Source organism: Corvus cornix, chromosome 8 (assembly GCF_000738735.6).
Source record: "Corvus cornix cornix isolate S_Up_H32 chromosome 8, ASM73873v5, whole genome shotgun sequence".
NCBI lineage: Eukaryota > Metazoa > Chordata > Aves > Passeriformes > Corvidae > Corvus > Corvus cornix.
This window is the reverse complement of record NC_046338.1, coordinates 27,376,012-27,397,983: the sequence shown is the minus strand read 5'-3', so window position 1 is coordinate 27,397,983 and position 21,972 is coordinate 27,376,012. Positions and strand designations below refer to the sequence as shown.

The following is a 21,972-nucleotide window of genomic DNA, read 5'->3' as shown; positions in this document are numbered from 1 at the left end:
GAGGAGCGGGCAGTGCTGCAGGGACGCCACCCATGTTGTGCACGACACTGTCAGTGCTTTTGTGCGCTCCCTGTTGGGTGCCCCGCGTCTCCCGGGTGGTTTTTGGGGTGTGAAGAGGGGAGGCACTGCTGCAGCTGTTGGAGCGCGGCCGAGGCGCTGGGTGGGTGCTGCTGCAGGTGCTTGGTCACACTCCGGGGCTCTGAGGGGCCTGAGGGGCCGCAGCTGTGCCACCCTTGGGTCAGAGCAGTGTGTGCTGCTGTGGGACCGCCTCAAGCCAAGCTGCTCCAGGGCTGGCACAGCTGCAGCCACGGGCTGCAGCAACTCCACTCCTCGGTGGAAAAGAGCAGCAGGTTTTTGGATTGCTGCCCACTTCCTGTACCTTCCCACGAGCGAGCCATGATCTGTCCTCCAGAAGGAATTCTGCTTTAGAGCTTTTTGCAAAGTGAGTGTGTCAGCTCATCTCCAGGTTGGGCTTTTTACATGTCACTGCTTAAAGAGTGAGCATGGGGCATGCTCCTGTTAGCGGTTCCTGCTGAGAAAAGCGGCCCGTAGCTGTGCCTGGCAGTTTGTGGGCTCTCCCCGACACCACCAGCACCAGTGATGCCTTTTCAAACCACAGAGAGCTTGTAAGGAGATCTTTGGTAATGCTATAAGACAGTCTGTTCATAGCTCCCCTAAATGCTGGTGTTTTCCCAGGTTCATTCCGTGTTGTGCTTCTAGGGTTAGGGCACGCTTTGGGTGTGGCTCTCATGCATTGCAACAGGTAATCTGCAGAAAAGGTCATTTACACCTCAGTTCCACGTGGGCTGCCGTTGGGCAGGCATGTTGGTCCTCACAAGGAGTGTGGCACAGACATCATAAGGTAATCCTTGTTCCTGGTTCTTTACTGTGTAAGCAGGCAAAGCTAAAGCAGAGGTCCAGGGAAGTGAAGACACAGGACCTCGGAGCAGGGGCAGCCCCTGCGGCAGCTCCAGCTGCATCCTGCTGATGGATCCCAGCAGGCAGAGTCAACGAGTGACACACGTGCTGGGGACCAGCTGGATGCTTAAGCACCCAGGATCATGGAATCATAGAATCATGGAATGGTTTGGGTGGGAAGGGACTTTAAAACCCATCTCCTTCATCCTCTGCCACAGGCAGGGACACCTTCCAGTATCCCAGGTTGCTCCAAGCCCTGTTCAACCTGGCCTTGAACACTTCCAGGGATCCAGAGACAGCCACAACTTCTCTGGGCCACCTGTGTCAGGGCCTCACCACCCTCACAGAGAGCAATTTCTTCCCAATATCACATCTAGCCCTGCCCTCTGGCAGTTTAAAACCACTCCTCCTTGTCCTGTCACTATCTGCCCTGTCCTTCATTTTTTATAAGCCCCCTTAAAAGTTCTGAAAGGCTTCAAAAAGCTCTCCCTGAAGCCTTCTCTTCTCCAGTATGAACAGTCCCAGCTCTCTCAGCCTGTCACTAAATGCTTTCACATCCAACCTTAGAAAAAAATACCTACAGCTTCTGTATGTTACAAAATCATCCGGGGTTTCCCCTGGAGGTTTATGTTCCCTGTGAAGGGAGCTGCAGGTTTTGCAGGGCTCGGAGACCTCTTCTAGCCATGCATATCAGATCCCTGCTCACTTCCTGGGATGGCCCATTTACTACTGATTTTTGGTTCATTGTGCTTGGGACCTCAGCTAAAAAAATCACCCTCATGTGCTGTATCTGGAAATTTGCTGCCTGCCAAAGAGCTTTTCCTTGCTCTTTGCGGAGGTACACTTCAAATTTGCTTCTTCAAATTTACAGAAGATGCCAGCACCATCGTGCCACTCAGCATCCGTCTCGCTCAGCCTCTCTCATCTCCTGTCTCAGGAAGGCATTTCTGAAGCTTTACGTGGTATTTCCCTTCCTCTGCATGAAACCACAGTTGCTGTTTGTGCTGTGATTCTCTGCAGGGCATTGTTGTGACGTTGGTAACTGAAGACACAATCCTTGGAGCAGGATTGGGGATGTTAAATGCCTTGGGTGAATGTCATCTAAAGGCCAGCTTGATTTTATTGGGCATGATACAGAGGATCTTTATGTATTTTCACTTGATATTCCAATACTGCCGTGATCACACTAGAGGAAGGGCAAGTTTTCGTCATCCCCAGGCAAAGATTTAATGGCGAAGTCTGTGCAAAAGAAAGGAAAAAAAGGCTTTTTTGCTCTTTAAGAGTATTCTGTAAAGTAGTATCACTGTGATTTAGTCTGCCAGACACTTTCCAGTGTTTGCAGTTGCAGATGAGGCTTTGCCAGCCCTCAGCTGTCCACACTGAAGTTTCCATGCTGAGCATCTGCCCCAAATTGCTATTTTGAGAAAACTGCAGCTAAAATGGATAAGGGTTTTGGGGTTATGGGGTTTTCTGGGGTTGTTTGTTTGTTTTGGGTTTTTGTTTTGGTTTTTTTTTTTTTTGGTGGTTGGTTGGGGTGTTTTTGTGAATTAAGCTAAAGAAAACATGTTTTCCTCTCTTTGGATGTTCTTTTGAGCAGCTCAGGCATGTCCTGCAGGGAAGGGAAGGGTTTGGGGGCCATAGGGGTGGAATAAGGGAAGCTGGAGGCGAGTGGGAAAGGAAGGTTTCTGACCACTACCCATGTTCACCTGCTGGACTAAACCCTGTTGTTTCCATGTTTGCCCTCTGTGCAGGCTAGAAAAAGCTGCAAAGCCCACAGCTAGCAGCAGCTGTTCACCCATGTGGGCAAAGCAAACACAACTTTGTACCTTATAGGCTTAAGTGTGAGTGGAAAAGCTCTGTGGATCTGAAGCCCTGAACGCATCACTGGTGCTTGACGAAGGCCAGGGTGCAAAGGCTTATCTTTGGTATATTTTTCTACTGCTTAGTTCAGTAGGAAGCCCCAGATTCGTTGTTTGGGTTTTTTCTTTCCTTCTGAGATTTCCTGTACACCTGCCAAGGTACAAAGTGCCATGCAGGCATTGCTCAGCTGATCTTCCTGCTGAGATCCTGTGCTGCTGTTCGATTTCATGCATGAGGAGTTATGGCTGTTAATTTGGGGCTTGACAAACCTGGTGCTTAATTTTTTTGGGAACCGATGATTTTGATGCTCTCCCCAAACTTCCAGCCAGGTTCTGCCTGTGCTCAGGCACTTAGCACTTCTCTAAATCAGGAAAAGAAGGTGACAGAAGCCATGTGGGAGCTTCTCCTATAAGTGACACGTTTCATCCAGCTTTACATTCTGTAGCAGTCATAGATCTGGTTCTCTGGGGTGGTATTTACCTGCTTTTAAATATAAATCAAGTTCCTGCTATTTCCAGCTCACTATGCCACAAACTTTCAGAGCTCTGCAATGAATGGGGCAGGTACCATATGAGGTTGATTAGAAGATGGTATTTTTAGGTGTGATTGTGAAGGAAAGTAATTTCAACTACTGCTGCTTGTGCTCCATCAGTCTTTGTTCTGAGCCCAGGAAGTAGCAGCAGAACTACTGACACGAGGAGTGTGTGAGGTGAGTGATGGTTTGTGAGCATGGCTGAGGGGCGGATGTCAGGGCTGCATCTGATGTGTCTGCAAGGTCCTCCAGATTGTCAGCTGATCAAAGCTGATGGTGGCTTTTATGGTGCTTTTGGAGGAGAAAAGCTCAGTCATAGAATGGCTTGGATTGAAAGGGATCCTTAAAACTCATCAGTTCCACCCACTGCCATGGGCAGGGACACCTTCCACTATCCCAGGTTGCTCCAAGCTCTGTCCAACCTGGCCTTGGACACTTCTTCTGGAACAAAGCTGTCCTTTTGACACGACAAGAGGAAATGGCCTCAAGCTGTGCCAGGGGAGATTCAGGTTTAGCATCATGGAAAGGGTGGTCAGGCATTGTCAGGCGCTGCCCAGGGAGGTTTTGAATCCCCATCCCTGGAGGTATCCAAGGAAGGCCTGGACATGGCACTCAGTGCTCTGGGCTGGAGACAAGGTGGGCATCAGGTACAGCTTGGACTCAGTGATCTGGGAGGGTTTTCCAACCTGAATGATTCTAGTATTCCATGTTTCCATGATGTCCTACGAAACCCAAGGGAAGCACTGGGGGGGAAGAGTGCCCAAAACAAAATTGAGGCTATATTTGGTGTGACACACACCCGAGATCTGCGACAAAAGAAGCTTCTGGGGAAGACTTTGAAGACTGGGCTTGGTGTGTTCATGGTGATCCCTTAGGAGCTGTGGCCACATAGTGATGACATCAAAAACTGAGGCACCACTGGGCTTGTTTGAGGAAGAAGCTGAGTTCCGAGTGAATGAAGGAGGAAGGCCCCATCTGAACTCAGCACCAACTTCCCTTAAAACTGGAAAAAATACGAAGAGGCTCAGCACATCCCGTACCAGAATGGGGGTGACTAAAGCTGATACCACACCAGGAGACAAAGGAGTTACCAGCATAAACAAATGTCCCACATCAGTGTGTTGCTAAGAATGTAAAATACTACATGGTAATTTTGAGCAAGAGCTTGTGGTTTGTTAGTTACTCATCTCTTGCTACATGGCTTTTCCTTCGTGTGCCTTAAATACTCAGGCAGCAGGAAGTGTGGTCAACTGAAAAGTTGCTGTGCTCTTTCCATAGCACTTGGCATTGGCAGGTGTTACTTTTGTGGCCAGAAACCGAATTCACGCTTGCCTTGGTGGGTGCTCCTAAACCTGGATCTCACAGGGTGTTGGGGCTGAGGGAAGCACTGGCTGGATTTGATTGTTACCATCTGCAAAAGAGCTGCTTTTAAAATAAAGTCCAGCCTCCCTGACAGCTGAGTGTCTGGAGTTCTGCTGTTGGAAGTGACGAGGGGCTGCCCCAAAACTCAGGCTGAGTTTGGGGATGCTGCACAGTATTGAGTTTCTGTGGCCGTTGTGTTCGGTCGCCTTGGCTGAATTGGTGCCAGGGGTGTGAGTGTGCACAGCCTTAGGAGGATGTGAGAGCTGTGTCTCAGATGGGGCCCATCTCTCTATTCAGAGATTTAACTCTGCTTGGATGAGGAGAATGGAGACATCTGTAAAAAGTAACAGTCCCCCTTCCTTCCAGAATAAGGCTATGAGATTTCCAGCTGTTGGCTAAGACAGGTTTTCCTGTTGAAATAGCTTTTGTCTGAAGTAAGTCTAAAACAATATGGTTATAGTAACTGAAAATATTTCTTTGTCAATTCCAGTTGTAAATCCAAATGTTTTGATTCATTGTTACTTCTTGTAGCAGCTGTTTGATTCAGAAAGTCTTATGGAATCTTCCAGTGAAGTGCATGCTGCTGGTAAAACACAGTTTTGCTTATATTCTGTATTTTCTTTACCATATTGTGTGACTAATTTTCTTTTATCTTCACAGTGAAGTCTCACAATTCCAGAACACACTCTTGCTTTCCTTCAGAAGTCCCATCGCCCTGAATAATGCAAAGACAAGCCCATAACATTAATTCATGTGGCTCTTGTTTGCAACCACAATAAAATGGATTGTGCCGTATATCTGTCAGCTGACGCCATCCTATATTCATAAAATATGCTTGGGATCTTTTTTTAGCTCTGCAGAGTTTAAAGATGAGCTTATTAGGCATCTCTCTGATGTGTAATTATTCTGGGCTGAATAATGTTAATCAGAATATATGCAACTTATATACAGTAGACAAGCAGAGCAGAGTGTATGTTCAAAAAATGAGTTTGCCAGAGCAGATTTGCAAAAAATCTGGATCTAATGCACTTAAGAGATTTCTATTTTCATTTAAATACCTTTTTTAAAAAACCAAGCCGTGTTTGCTGGCTCAGGAAACAGTTTTACTTCTGTATTGTGGGTATGTCTTGAACACATTTCTGTGTTTTCTTTCAGTTTCAAGATACGGTATTTTACAAATCCAAGGAACCCTTGGAGATAAAGAGTTTAAAAAGCATGTCAGGGTATCTGCTCAGTCTGGAAGCCAGGGCTGCATGATCTCCTCTAACTTTGTTGGTGTTGCTCTGTACTAGTCATTCTTGAATGAGATAAGATCTGACGCTTTCGTGTTTCTCTCAGCAGGTTCTTCTTAAGCACACTAAACAGATATTTTTAATACACTCAAAAATTGTAATTTTTAGAACATCAGTTGGCATTTAGAGCTTCAGCTTGGCTTCAGTGGTGCTGAGCATCCACCTAGCGCTGGTGGTTGGTACCAGTTGTTCTGGAAACAGGAGGAGTTGCCTCACATTGGTGGCAGCAAAAGTAATTTTGAAAAATGCCTTTGAATTTTCAATGTGTGTATCTTCTTAGGGCCAGAGGTGCTTCTAAAGGGGAAATAATTACAATAAAAGGACCTGACCTCATTACTTGTTCAGAAGGGGTTGTAAGAAGACTGTCATCTCCTGGACTATGAATTTGTGGCTGTTGGCTAAGGCACATGTCCCTCAGAGGGACCTGCCTGCAAGCACGATTGGAAACCAGGATGTTAAATCTGAGGCCTGTGTTTTGTTGTCCTGACCTCGACATTTCTGAGACTTGCAGAGAAAAAGTCCTGACTCCATTTAAGTCCAAACCTTTGGAGCCAGAAGCTCCAAAGCCTGACTGGCTTGTTTTTGAAGGTTTGGTGTACTTTTGCTAGTAAAGCTCAGAGTAGAGCAGAGATCATAAGATGCATTTTTTTCAACACTGTCTATGTTTTTATTCACTGGAAATTATAAAAACCCCATGAATCATATTGGTGGGTTTTGTGAACACACTTTTCCAGAATTCCTGGCTTGTTCTTGTCTATCACCCTTTTCACTGCTCTGCTTTTTCCTTAATCAAGAGCCTGCCTGTTTGCGTGAAGCTGCTGGGTTCATGCAAAACCTGTGGTGAAACAGTTGGTGAAACGGTTGGCTCAGAGATGCTTGAAAGGGCAAATAGCAGAGAAACAGTATCTCAGAGTAGCGAAAAGTTCTGCTGTTGCATGAGTAGCACACAGCCTGAGCAGCATGTTGTTGGAAGGGATGATTGATTGTATAGTAAAAGTGTTTGGGAGTAGTAATAAGGGGTAGAAAAGTCTCTGAAAGGTTGTTGTGGATTCAGGAGCTCTTGAGGGTGTTTTGAAGCCACACCAGATGCTGTTAAGTGGGAAAATATTTCATAGAATTCAGGGCTCATCTTTCATCTCATCAGGCTGGTGAAGTCCCATCAGCTCAAATGAAGATTGAACATGGGTTTATGTGTTTTTCCCTGTATTTGTTTCTCAGAAAGCCACAGCTGCCTTTAAGCCACCCTTGAAAAATGCAAACATGGCTTGAAATGTAGCTCTAGTGAGGAAATGCAGGCAGCCTTTGGAGGAATTCAGGTTTGGATGAGACTCAAAATGAGCATTGTTAGACAGGGGCTAAATATGTTTAAAGTCGCACTACTAGTGATTACTTCTGCATTCACAAAGTGGAAATGTGATCTGACATACATAAATTTGCCAGATAAAACCCTTATCATGCAGCTCTTGCACATTGCATTCTTAGGGCTGCTTTTTTCTTGATGCCCTGTATGAAGCATTTTGCAAAACACAGAAAGATGAAGAATTTAAGTTTTGATACAGACAAGTCAAACATACTCTTCTCTAGCAAGAGAGAATGTATCAGCATCCACAGTGGCAGGAGCTCAGACTGTAGTGATGGGGAGAATTTCATAGAGACCTTTGATGGAAGAGCTGAGACTTCCAAAACTGGAGCTCCATAACCAGTCATACAAAGGCAAGAGCGATGAAAGCAAACTGTTAAATGCACTGACTGAAGCATTGCCACCATGCATATAAAGCCAAGCCTTGAACGTCTGCTGGCTAGGTGTAGCCACAGATCCTGGTGTACAGGCAGAGCCTTTTGGTGTGTCTGTACATGGAGGGCCATGAAGGCCTTGAGAGGCGCAGGGTCACTTTGAGCCAGCAGGAGAGTTCTCACCGACCCATTTCCCAATAAATTCTCAGGAACAAATTTCCTCTTAATAATAACCTGCCCAGCTGCCTTTCTGAGCCCAGACCTCACGTGGTCCCACTGTACAAACACAGCACAGGGAGAATGTGGTTTGGATTTGGTTTTTTCCTTTCAAGTCATGTAGTGACAAGCCCTTTTGAACGTGAAAGATAAATGGAGAGGAAATGAGGCAACTTATCTCCTTTTTTTTTCAAGAAGGAAGGAGCTTTGAAACATTGGGGCGGAAGAGCCGAGCGGCCAAGGAGCCTCAAGCACAGGTTTAGTGAGAGGGACAATAGCTGAGTGGAGCTTCTTCCCGGGAAGTCCTCTTAGAAATGGAGAAAACAAACACCAGTGGTAACCATTGTCTTCTCAGTGATGCTTTCATGAGTGCTTGAGGAACTGAAAGTGGTCCAGGAGGAAGAAGAATAATGCACAGCACTTGGCATACCAGGTGGCTGGATGGAACCCCTCTGAGCTGACTGCACTGAATAAAAGTGGACTTTGGTGAAACCAGCCCCATGGAGGAAACAAGGCAACTCGGACCTGCAGATCTGTGTGTCACCACATTCCTGTCACAGCAAGTGACGCCGTGGCTCTGCCTGTCTGGGAGCTGCAGTCAGACACTCAGTGGGGGTCCGGCCTTTCTCTGAGTTATGGTTAAAAATAGCAGCCTGAAAAAGAAAATAAATACTTTTGAACAGTGTGCTGGGACAAAGAGGCCTTAAACCCTCACATTTTCACAGGAGAGACTGTAAGAGGAATCTTCCTTTGTGTGTGTCCTCTGTGGCATTTACATCAAGTTCTTTCTGAACACAGTTCTTTGTTTTCCCTTTTTCCTTAAATTCCCCTAACTTATGCCCTTGTGACCTGGGAGTATTTCTACCTCTGGTGATGTGGGTTGCTGGCACTGGTAGTTTGTAGGAACAGCAAACCTGGGGAATGTAAAGGTAGTCCTTCATCTTTGATACTGCTGCAGCTGCAGAAAGTTAGGGGTTGTTTGGATTTTTACTTGACCTCTTTTCAGGATAAAATTTTGGGAATTACTCTCGATTTGCTAGCAGAAGGTGTATTTTTATTAGTTAGGTCCCAGGTTTAATTTAGAAGGAATCAAAGGCATGAACTCTGCCAAGTAAGGAATGATTAGTAAAGTTTAATGGGTCCTTTTAGCTTTTCCAAAGAAGAACTCCAAAATGTTTAGATCACTAAATTTAGTTTAGATTTAGTTTTGATTTCCCAGTTTGGAAATACTGGTATCTTGATTACGGCCTTGTTCAGCTTTGAATGGGAGAAAAGAGGGAAAAGGAGGCCACTGGCACATCTCCCATGTTGAGAAGCCCCAGGCAGCCAGAGGGCCATCTCCCATCTTCTGTTTGTCTTTTCCCATTTGTTTTGTTTTCATTTGCCTCATTTTCTCTGCTTCTTCCCTTGGATTGTCCCTGGACCAGGTTTAGCAGGGGATTTTGGAATTGTTTCGTCAGTTTCACGAGGGAAGAGGCCGATTCTGTTCCTTTTGCACCTATTTCACAGCTGGAAAAGAGCAAAAGGCTGTGACCTATCCTGAAGTGGGACTTTGGGGCAGCAGCAGGAGGAGAATCAGAATAATGTGTGAGCAGGAGAACCCAGACCAAGGCTGAGGAGTGAGAGGAGATGTGGTCAAGGTCTCCCTTTCCATCTGCATCAGTGTATCTTCCTCCCTTCGTGCCAACCCTTTCTTGAAGGAGCCTGCATCAGGGGGCTGATGCTGTGGTACCACTTTCCAGTGTTTCTGCACTAATCTGAATTATAAAGCTGATCTGTTGCATCACAGAGCTGTAGTTTCTCTTCCCCGTCTGTAATAAGCACAGAAAAAACTGTCTTACACAGGGTTGGGTGAGCAGCTTTATGTAATAATTACACACTTGTCTTGTAAACTCTGTACCTTAATTGATGCTTTTTAGCAGCTGTGTGAAGAAACCTTTCCCACAGGATGAGGCGCCAACACTTCCGCCTGTCTCTCCTGCAGAGCGAGAAGTCCAGTGAACAGTGTGGGTTTCCTGAGGGACATGACCATCCACGGAGAGGTAGAGAAGGGTTTGTTTGTGAAAGGGGAGACCTTCAATTGCCTGAGTATAGACTCTTTTAATGCTTGGCAGTATTCCTTACAAAGTGTGAATGCAATCCTTTTTTTAAATCAATTTATTTCTAAAGAAATTTAGCAAATATTTTTAGAGCTGTTATGTTATTTTTCTGAACATGAGTACAGAGTACCACCAAGGAGAGTTTGTCTAGTTTGTCTTAGCTAAGGCTTTGAAGGATTAACCACAGTATAGTGCTGTGTTTTTGTCTTGTGGGTTGTGTCAGCCTTGAACAATTCCTGCTGTAGCATTTGCATGGCCAGCAAGGTCCATGTGACACAGAAAGTGATCCCATTGTATCACCCTGCTGTGTAACAACAAAATATATTCTATATTAAAGAGATTTTATAAGCTTCACTTGAACTTCTAAGTTTTATAAAGTAAGTTTCCCATCCTCTGCCCAATGTTTTGCTCTGACAACAATTACATATTCCTGCAGTCATATTCTAGTATTATGACATGAAACTAGTGAGAGCCTGGACAAATGACTAAATATGCACTGCAAGGAAAAAATTTTTCCATTTTTGTTGTTCAAGCTTGATGTAAAGTGGGAGGTAGGGTAAAAAAATTCTTTGGAATGTGAATTTTACATACTCCTCTTCCTGTATTACAAAGTTATATTAGAAGCTTAATATTATATAAATATTTTTTGTCCTTTTTAAAATAGGAGGAAGAGTAATAAAATCAATTATTGGTTTTCACAAAGAGTTGGCTCTTTGTCCCCCTCAAAATGCCCTTTCACAGTTGCTGCCCTACAGAGGACCAAGGCAAGGAGGTGTTGGCACAAGCAAAACAAAACAGGTGAAATTGGAAGGTGACTCCCAACTGGCACAACTGTGACATGGGTATGGCCTTGGGCTTCAAAAATCAGAATGCTGCTTGTTGTTTGGGTTAAAATCCATGTATTTACCCAGGTGGTGTTGTGGGGTTCAGAATGGCAAGAAGGGGCTCTGAGGCTGAAATTATTTCCTGTGATAAAATCAAGCGGCATGGTTGTGTTGGGAGTAAACGTCCTTAAAATAAGTTAAACGTCCTTGCTTTGAGACCTCTGTTTAGTTTAGAGATTAGTCTTGGTTTTACCCTTCTTGCACATAGGCTTAGCTGAAAATTCTTTGCAAGTCGTGATATTTACTCATTTTCAGTGTATATAGGAGCCAAAAGAGAAGCAAACACCTTAGAATTGATGAGGAAAATTGCAAGAAAAGAGGCTCCAATGTTACTGTTATTCTCATGTTGTTACTCCATTTTGTGGGGTTTGTGTGTTTGTTGAAGAGAAATGGAATAATGTAGCCTTCTGCTACTGTGCTTAAAAAGTGATGCCTTTGTGGGAAATAAGGTACTCTGAGGAGTCTGTCTGGGCTGGCAGTGAAAGGAGTTGGATTGGTGAGGGAATAAAGGGAGTTTAGGGTAAGGAAACCTCAGCATAAATGAAGCCCCTCATGGAAAGATGTGTGTGTACTCACAGCTTTGGCCAATGTCATGTACTCCCTGGAGTAATTTTGTGATGGAGCCATGTAGTGTGGCATAATTTGGCAAAGTAATTAGGAAAAAAGAAATTAATAAAAATATCTCCCAGATCTGTAAGAGCACACGCCAAGCACTGCATGGAAATAATCTTTTGAATGTGTATGTATCTGTATAAATATAAATATATGTATATATATCCAGAAAAAAGCTTCAACTAATGTCATGAAGATGGTTATTTCTGTTATCTGTATCTCTGTGTCTTTTTGTTATTTTGTCTTGTGGATGGTTGGGCGGTGAGGTAACTGTCACCCAAAAGGGAGGGAAGGGGGAATACATCATCCTGATTTAAAGGGTGATGCAGCACTGGCTTACATTTTTGGAAAGCTGTTTAAATGTTCCCAAGAAACGTTTTTGTGTGACCTCCTGTGACGTGTAATGTGGTGCTGAGATCTGGATTGGAGAAAGCTGCTCAAGACATGCCTGGTATCTGTGTCCCCTGGAGTGGCTCAACTTGTGGCTCAGGGAGTTGGAAAAAAACCCCAAAACTTGAAAACCATTGACCTTCACCAAATTTATTTACCACAGATCATAGTTTAGTTTCATGTGACACCCCCCCCCCCCCCCCCCAGGAATTAGATTGGGTCATTTGGTTATTAAATCCCAAGTCCTTCTGGTGCTGTTAAAGAAGCTTATAAATAAAGTATTGTCAGACCTTGTTCTAGTGAATCTGACCATGAGTAATTGTTTCTAGACAGAGCGTTGCTGCTTCTAACCCCATTACCAAGAAAGGACAGATTTCAGCAGCCTTTGAGATAAGCTTATCTGACACAGTGTTAATCAAACCCTTGGCTTTTTTCAGCCTGATTAACCACAAGCACTGGCCTTTATGTAATTCATGATTATTAGGATTTTTTAACCTGACAGAAGTGCAAAGGCAACTTGTGAAATTTTCCTTCTCCCATAAATAAAGATTGGGCAGTGGGAGCAGGGGAAGGGAAAGCCAGCTGTAGGAGTGAGTCTGAGCTTGACCCAAGAGCCACTTTGTGTTTGTGCAGGATCTGTGCTCTGAATTTGTTCTTCATTTTTAATAATCAGAAGCATTCAAAATTAACTTAAACCAGCAAGCTCTGTAGTTAGATCACAAGCCACTCTTCACAAAACAGGTGGTTTTTTATGGAGTGCACGATGTCTCACTCAGCTCAATCTGCTCCCTCTGAATACGAGATGCTCCTGAAGCTGCCTGGGTACAACATAAGTATGTAAACCTATGGAAATCTATGGGATAATTGTCCATCTCAGTATGAAATTCAGCCTTGTGTAGAGGAGTACTTGAGGAAGAGCAAAGTATAGGGGTAAAATTGTAGAAAGGGAGATCTGCAAGGCTGGAATGGAGCCTGTTATTTTTGGCACCTCCTTTGCCACGGGTCATGTCTACATGAACTTACAAACGTGTTTATCTTGACACATGTGAAACAGAAGCTTCGCTTCTGGTGGAGCACACATTTCACACCCACGGTCTCAGCTGCCAAACTTGTAAAAAAATCTGATTTTTTCACAAGACAGCACCAGATTTTTCCTATAGAGAAGATGGACTAAGCACCTGAGGAGTGCTTATATGCTGAGACTTGAGGAGAGGCTGATCCGGGGTGTGATGGGTGTTCTCCACTCCTCTGCACTGAGTTTTGGGTGAATAACAGGGATTTTGCCAGCATGGCAAACAGGTGATTTGAGGGTGTGTGCACACCACTGGGGTTACAGAATTGTAAGTTTTTATTGAGAGCAGTCTCCATTCATACAAACCAAGGCTGGGATAAATAATTGGTTTCAGTATTTTACCAGGTGCAAACCACATGTTCCTGCATGGGAAAGAGGGGTGGCTCCACCAGAGCTGCTGGGTTTGGCTGAGTGCAAACAAACCTGTGAGAGGTGATCCAGCCAAATCAGAACCTGGGATTTGTGTCTGCCATCCCTTTTTGCCATAACAGGTACTAAGTCATGGCTCAGAATAATTGAAATACTATTTCTACAAATAAAGATCAAACTGAGTTCTGCTTTCAACAACAGAGAGAGTAGTTTACATTGCCTTCCTGGATAAAGCCAGGGGGCGCTTGGACTTAAACACTTGCTGGGTGGTATTGTAAGTACTGCACAAGGAAGAAGACTGTAGGAAAGAGGGAACCACTTGTAAATCCCACTACACTGTCACGTGTCCCAGAGCACTGGAAGGTGGTGGGCACTGTCAGGATATGCCAGCCAGAATCACTCTTACGGGTTTTCTGGTTACCAGATGCATTTAACAACTGATAATGGTGTTTGCCGTGAACAGGTGATCTGGCGAGGAGCAGTTTTTATGGTGAGTGGCTGCTTCCCTCTCTTCCTGTCGAGCATCCAGCCCATTTCAGAGCTGACAGTACTGACATCCAGCTTTCAGGGCTTAGGTAGAGCATCTGCAATTTCAGATGTTTACCTCAATCAGAGTTATCTTTTTCTTGGATTTGGGATGAAGTTGGCCCAGGAGCTGAACACTGGAATTATTTTGTTAACTCATTTTGCTGCTACCTTGATGGGCTATGAGAATAAGACTGTGTTGATGGATGGATGGATGGGTGGACGGACGGATGGACAGTAGTAATTGTAAAGCTCAATTTGCATTAGGGCACACAGTATATATAGTTTATCTGGTTTCTAGTTTATCATTTAATAGCATGTCCCCAGTTGTGGGTTACATCCTGGCTTGTGAGGCACTGTGTGCGTATGATCAGCCAAACATTTTAGATTGTCTTCTGACAGCTTTGCTCATGGCCTGGTAGAGGAAATAAGACAAAGTAATTTGTTCCTGTTCTGTCTCACTGCTTTACTTCATTGAAATGCAGGGTGTACTGACATTCAGCACACACAGTGCTTATTTCTTTTAGGTTTTGTATTGTCCAGGATTTGTTTTAATACAGCAAATCATCTACTACTTTTATGTTCGAGTCCCCTGGGGCTTAAATGGTGTAGAAGATACATCAGCCCCCAGACTTTCAAAGAGATTCATATCACTGATCGTGATATATTTGGAAAACCCTTTCCAAAAGGTGCTGAGTGCAGGCAATTGTGCTGTGAAGAGGAAAGATTGTGAATATTTTGCTACTCTTGGAAGGGTCATCTTACTGCCAAACACCAGTATTTAAGTGAAATAGCGTTTATGGCGAATCCTTCCCTCTTTCCATTCTTAACTTCCAAATGGCTGAAGTTCTGGGAGTGTGAGCAATCCCTCTCTTGTATGCCAGCCAAGAAGTTACAGCTTCTGACCTTTTTTCCCAAGTTTTCCTGATCTGCGCCTGGACTGGCCACGTGGCAACATGTTGAGAGCAGGGAGGTGTGGCAGTGCGAGCTAGATAGGCTGCACTGGGAGCCAGTGGCTGGACCAGCAGGAATTCATTCCTGGGAGAACTTGGTGAACAGTGCCCTTGTTTGAAAAAGCTGTATGTCAGTTACTTCAATAAAAGCAGTGAAACCCCCACTATAAATTTGGGTATTTGAGGCCATTCTGTGGGCCCAATGACTTGGAGTTATATACAAGCATCCAACATGGGCAACACAATTAAGAAGGTCAAAGGCAGTGGAAAAGCAAGGAAAAAAAAAATCTGGGGATGATTACTGATTTCCAGGGGGGCAACAGGTATATGTTTCTTGTTTCTCAGTGCAGTGACGTTTGTTTTTAGTCTTAAAAGAGGTATCATAACTCATGCTAAAGTTTTGTGGTCATGTGCAAGGGCAGTTCTGCAGAGCGGAGGTGCATCATGAAGCATTAGCAAAGTTTATTCTGAAGCAGGATCTAAACCCTCAGCCAAGGAGGAACAGACCCTTGCCATGTTAATCTGACAGAAATCCTTCCACCTCCATCACAGTTGTCTTTTCCTGTTGGTAATTTCAGTTCGTGGAATTACAGAATATCCCAAGTTGGAAGGGGCCCACAGGGATCATTGAGTCCAACTCCTGGCCCGGCACAGGACCAGGAGGTTGCATGCAGGCTCGTCCTGGAGCTGATCAGACTCCTCATTCTCCTAGGATAAACATCCCAGCTGCTGGGATTCAGATCCCATTTATATGGGCTGCAGCTGTGCTGTTGCCAGACCAGCCAAGTGAGAAAGTTGGCCATGCTCCATATAAACAGCTCCGACTAAGCCAGCCACACTAAATTTGGAAAAGAATTAGGGGAACTCATTTTTTAACTGCCCTGGAGTATTTTATCTCCAGTTGCCCCATATTATCATTTCATGGGAAGAGTTTCTGCTACTCATGACTGTTTCCATCATGTTTATTTTCAGATAGCGTATTTTTATTTTCTGTAAACCAAAAGAGTTTAAAGATCCATTGAGGAACAATGGATCAAGGATCTGTCTGCTTCTCTTCCCACCCTTAGGTAGCATTGCAGTTCCTGTTGAGCCGAGCCCTGAAAGGCCAGGTCCTCATGTGGTGCCACTCACAATCTCTTTGAATAAACTTTTCTTCTAATTTTAAGAGGGAGGAGTATTTTTAATGCAAAGCTCCTTTGCAGCAAGTAGTGTGAAGACTGGAAGAAACAGCCAGAAACATTTGCCTCTCGATTCATGTTTTGGTTTGTCATAAATATAGTCTGCACATAAAAATTACATCATCAGTGTCCTATTTCTGATGTATATGTTGTGAATGGCAGTTTCTTTCCCTTCAGTCATCATGCTTTAAGCTGATCTAAGCAGTACTGACAGTGAAGAATGACACTTCTGAGGCCATGTAGCCTTAATTGAAAGACTTTGCCAAAATTACAGGTATTTCCTGTGATTGTTGCAAGTTTTTTCCCAACACCAGAATTTTATTCTTTGTCCCACTTCCTCTACAAGCTTTTAGTGCAGGATGCAGGCAGTAGTTGAGTGAGGTGCAGTGTCCCAGAGTCCTCTCTAATAGATTAAGAGGCTGATGCGAACTGGAAAAGAAAAAGCCGTGGTGCAAAACAGGGCAAACCCTGAGCAGGAAACTCCACCGGGGCTGGGGCCCACAACATCCTACTGCTGGCTGGGACCAGGAGGAAAAAAAATGCTACAAAGAAGGTTTTGGGAAACTTTGTCCTTATTTGGAGAATAAGTCTATGCCTCTGCCCAAAGCAGGCTAGTTTTTGTATGGCTGGGATATTCTGCTTTAGCAGCACCATATCCTGCTATTATACCCAAGCACATCCTATAATTAGTATGTCTCCAAAAATCCGTCTTAAAACTGAAGGTTTGGAGGCCAGATTGTCACCGGGTGCTGTCCCACAAGTAACTCTGTGAAGGCCTTACAGAAGTGGTGAATTGACTCTGCTCCTGACATCCTTCCAGCTGAGTGGGACGGCTTTGTCAGCGCTGAGCTGGCTCCTCTGTGTGCCTGGAAAGGGCTCCAGGGTGGCAGGTTTGTCTGCCAGTGCTGGTGTGGGATTGGAATGGGGGAGCAGTGGGGCAAAAGGGGCTTCCAGTTCAGTGGGAGGCAGCGATCCCATTGGTGCTTATGCAGGAGAAGGCTCCAGCTCACCCCTCTGAGCTGGTTACACGGGAGTGGCTGGAATGAAAGGTGGTGTTACGGAACGGAAGCGTTGGCATTGCCCCTGAACTTGGGGGATGCATCTAATTCTGCATCACACTGGAAATTCACCTGCAGAAGCAGAGGAGCTGGCTTTGTGTTTTCATGCACATCCATGTTAGGAAATTATGGAATAATTCATAGAATCCCACAATGGTTTGGGATGGGAGGGATCTTCAAACTCATCCAGTCCCACACCCTGCCACGGGCAGTGACACCTTCCACTAAACCAGATTGCTCCAAGCCCTGTCCAGCCTGGCCTTGAACTTCCATGGTTTCCATTTCAGGAATGCTGTGTGCCAGTCCTGGGCTAGGAGTCCGTATAAAGGCATTAAGAAATCCTAGTTTGGGAATTACCATTTTTTTCTCATACAGAAAATTTGATGTTTATCCCCCCCAAGCAGAACAAAATGAAATTTTGAAAGCATCGAAGTTGCTTGAGATGTGAAATTACATTTCTGTGTTGTATGCTCAGAAAAAGCCCTTTGGCATGGAGCTCCCATAATACCAAGAAGAAAGGGATCTCTCCAGTATCCAGGATGTTTGGGATGCTCTTGAGATCATAGGCCAGGTTCTGGTTTTTGCATTGCTACAGACTCTTTCAGTCACATATATGTACATGCCTTTAATTTTGGCTTCACTTCCCTGTCTGCAAAGCACCATTATTTCTTTGGTAGGGTTAATGAGTTAATTGCTTGTAAATTCTTTTAAGATTCTCAGAAGTGAGGCCTCAGTGTGTTTATTGCTGTTGCTGCTACCCATGAGATCTTGATCACAGCGAGACAATACCAGATTAGTGTTTATTGCAGCATGACTGAGGGTATGTTTACATTAAAACAAAGACGAGACTGCAGTGCCCAAGCCTGTAAAAGTCCTTTGTAGAACTTTGAGTCAGCTTTAGACTCTCAGTAAGTGATAAAATTGGCTCCTAGGGCTGAACATCAGTGTCACTGGTTCTCTTTGAAAACCCTTTCACCCTTTGATCACCCTCAGCTCTGGGGCAGCATGCCCCAGGGAGAGGCAGAGAGCATCTTTCCTTAGAGAAATGGATTTGGGGAATTCTTTGCTTGCTCTTAGAAGAAAAAACAGTCCCAAACCCAATGTTTTCCTGGACAAATTCCCTCTGAATGCATCTCCAAGGGTTTCCTGATCTGTGCAGCAAGCGGCCCTTGGTACACTCAGGCGGTCTTTTCATGGAGTTATGGAATGGTTTGGGTTAGATGAACCTTGACACCCATCCTCCTGCCTTGGGCAGGGACACCTTCCACTATCCCAGGCTGCTCCAAGCCCCGTCCAACCGGGCCTTGGACACTTCCAGGGATCCAGGGGCAGTCACAGCTTCTCTGGGCACCCTTTGCCAGGGCCTCCCCACCCTCACAGGGAACAATTCCTTCCCAATATCCCATCTAAACCTACTCTGTGACAGTGGGAAGTCATTCCCCCTCATCCTGTCACTCCAGGCCCTTGTCCAGCTCTCCCATGTCCCTTGTCCATATTCTCTCCATCCCTCTTGTGGGCTCCCTTCAGGTACTGGAAGGTCATTATTAGGTGACCCTGGAACCACCTCTTCTCCAAAGGGAGAAGAGGTCACTGGTGAGAAGTGCCTTGGTTCTGTGTTGCAGGTTGTGAAGCCACGTACATGAAATACATTTAAATCTCTGTTTCACCTCAGGGAAAACAGAGGCCACCATCAAGAACTTCAGCCCCCACTACCGCCGCCAGTATGCCGTGGCTTTCTGCAGGCACGTGCAGGAGGAGCTGGAGCAGCACCGCCACTCCCAGTCCCGCTTCCTGAAAACCAGGGTAGGAGGACACTGATTTTCCCGTCTGTGACCCAAGTGCACACAGCAGTTTGCACGTGCAAATGTTGGACTTGGGTCAGTTCGGTTTGGGATGGAAAACTTGCATCTAGGTGCAGGTTTGAAGTTTTATTTTTGAAAATTCATCTTTATTTTGGTCTTGTTTAGTTGTTTATCATTGGACAAGGAGAACCATGACACAAGTTTCTGGTACAAAGAGTTGGACATTTGGACAAAACTGGTTCCTTCTTGCTGGTTGCAAGGTTCTGCAAAATCTAGGGACAGAGATCATACTTTCAGGGAAGAGATTATGTAGGAAATGTAATTAATCCTGTCACATGGGGCTCAGGATTCCTTAAAGAAGACAGCAATAATTCCCTCTGTGGAGTGAACTATGGAAAGCTGGTTTTCATTAGAGGGGAGACAAAAAGAGAGACAAAAGTCTCTTTATTAGAGGAAAATGCAGAGAGCCAGCCTTCAACATTAAGAAGATACAAATGTAAATGTTCTGAACATACTGGAAATCATGGATTTCCAGTCCTCTTGAAATGAGTAGGTAAAGCATTGAGGTGGGATGTAAGAGGTGGGATAATAGAAGAGCTGTGTCTTTCAGAAGATGCCTATCAGTTACTACAGCACAGATGCAAAAGCACTACAAAGAAATAGAAAACAATTTACTATTTTATGATAAAACCCTGCTTTTCATATCAATGAAATATTTATATTATGTAGTGGAAAGTGGGAGGTGGTGAACTCCAAGTCATCTTGCAGGAGATGGAACTAGATGATCTTTAAGGTCCGTTCCAACCCAAACCATTGTAGGATTGTCTGATCTTGCATTCAGCATGCCAGCTGAAAGGTAATTAAATCTGTCTGAGAAATCTGGCAGTGTTTTGGACGGCAGAGCTCTTCTGCTGCCTCCTCACCTCGGCTGCAAGAATTTCCTTGTGTCCATAGAACTTTCTGAAATTAGAGACATTTATGACTCCAAATTGCATTTGAAGGCTCAAATGCCCCTGGAGCAGCATTATGGAAATGTAGTAATAAAAGCTTCAAGATGGTCAGTGGTGCAGAGGAGTCTCAAATGTCACCATTGTCCCTGTAGCCCCCGGGGGAAGCCGGAACAGTTCTGTATGAAGCAGAGCTGCTGCACTTCGCTGAGGACCTGAAGAAGTGGAAGGACAGATATGTCGTGATCAAAAATGACTACACTGTGGATTGCTTCGAGACCAAAGAGGTGAGTGCTGCTTCCTTGGATCTGCTTGAACACTCCTAGATAAAACAATAGCATGTGGATTTGCTGCCGCTGCCTTGCCTTCAGCAATACGACATGAAACCTTGTCCTCGTCAGGGTGGCTCGAGTGGAAGCCGCACAGGGATGGCTGAGGGTACAGCAAGTGCCCTGCCTTGGCCAGAGATGTTGGCAGGAACTAACAAATCCTTTTAACAGCATTTGAACCTTCCTGTGCCTGTCCCAGAACACTTCTCATCTATACATCCCTGTAATACATCCTTGTGCTCCTGCAGTTGAATCTGAAGTAGCAGGGTTTGTGTGGCTCCAGGCTGACTACAGTGGAGGTTTTTGTCTGGAAGCTGCCATAGTCAAACTAGTCCTGGCTGACAAATCCAACACATTGGGCTCAGGAGAAAATCCCATCCTTTTTCTCTCCCTTCCATCCCTGACTTCTCACCGCAGCAGATAAGCACCGAGAGGATATTTTCAAACATGTTTTTCACATGTAACCATGTTTTAGATTTGACATGCCAGGGGAATATGTCCAGAATTCAGCCTGACAAAAAGATCCCCCCCCTTTGGGCAATATCACCATTCATTAGAATCCTAGAATATCTTGAGTTGGAAGGGACCCACAAGGATCATGGAGTCAGCTCCTGGCTTTGTCAGTGAATTGTGTATTTTATGTTTTCTCTCTCCTTAAATCTCTATTTGACAATACTTCCTCTCTGTTGTTTCTCCAGGCCTACCAGAAGGGAGCCAGCCCTAAATATCACATTCTTCCTGCAGGAGGCAAAGTCCTGACTTCAGAAGAAGATTACAATTTGCTGTCTGATAAGCATTTTCCAGACCCTGTTGGTAAGTCCTGCTCAAAGCGGAATGGCCAAAGCCCAGGCTCTTTTCCTTACTCTGTTCCAGAAAAGCTTTCAGGCTCTACTTTAAAAAGGGGTCAGCAGAAGATGCCCATAGCCCTTTTCCCAAGTCCAAGCACAGCTCCGGAGTGGATGAACACAGCAGATACTGTAAGCCAACGTTCAGAGAAACGCTGGCTCCCTTTCTTCCCAACATACCGGCACAAAGCTGCTGGAAGCTGTGCAGAAGCAGGACAGGAACCACAGCACCATTGTTCCCGGGCTTTGTTAATATTCCTGGTTTATATGTTTCCATTTTTAGATGCCAGCTGTCTGTGTTGAATCACAGCTGATAATAAGTCCCACAGAGAGGGCAGGAAGGTGGCTGCTTCTGAGTTTGTTGTTTCTGGGCCAGGAACTGCTGTGGTCCTGCCTGCCCCCACTCCATCAAAATGGAGAAAATTCAGGCCTTACGGGAGCAGGTCTCACATTGCAGAGTCAGATTTGGAGAATGGGATGCCACACAACGAAAGGGATAAGGGCAACTTGAAGACAAGGATTTATTTTTTGAGTCCTTTAAATCCTTAAGATTTAAAAGTTAGGTGCCCCCTCACACCCTTTCCCAAGGCACAGGGTGGTCAGAGGGGCATGGAGGCGTCCTGTGTGTGTCACCACAGCTCCGCAGCAGTTGGTGTTGAGTGATGTGGAGCACCCCAAGGGTGCTCATGGGCTTCCCATGGCTCTCCCTTCCAAAAGAGCATCACTTCATCTTTATGCCCCTACTCCCTGTCTGTGTGGTGCTGAAGACCCTCTGAGGTGAACCTCTTGTGTCTGGGCTCTCAATGCATGTCAGTGACTCCAGACTGGGTTTGGTCATCCCTAAATGTGCTGTCCAGCATCCCCTGTGTGCAGGGACTTGGGGCAGGTGGGAGCTGGAGGTACTTGGTGCTTTCTTTACATCACCTGCAAGGGCTTGAAGTGACAGTTTTTAAGGGCAGTTGTGTGTGGAAGTCCTGGAACCAGGGAATGCACTG

General features: G+C 45.1%; 1 protein-coding gene across 1 annotated transcript in view; it reads left to right on the top strand.

Moving 5' to 3' along the window:
- NIBAN1 (niban apoptosis regulator 1) overlaps positions 1-21,972 on the top strand; it is a 57,409-nt gene that overhangs the window by 7,944 nt on the left and 27,493 nt on the right. Inside the window, exons 2-4 of the mRNA XM_039555667.1 lie at positions 18,727-18,857; positions 19,959-20,090; positions 20,831-20,945. Coding sequence (XP_039411601.1) covers positions 18,727-18,857; positions 19,959-20,090; positions 20,831-20,945 — 378 coding nt within the window. The remainder of the gene's footprint in view (positions 1-18,726; positions 18,858-19,958; positions 20,091-20,830; positions 20,946-21,972) is intronic.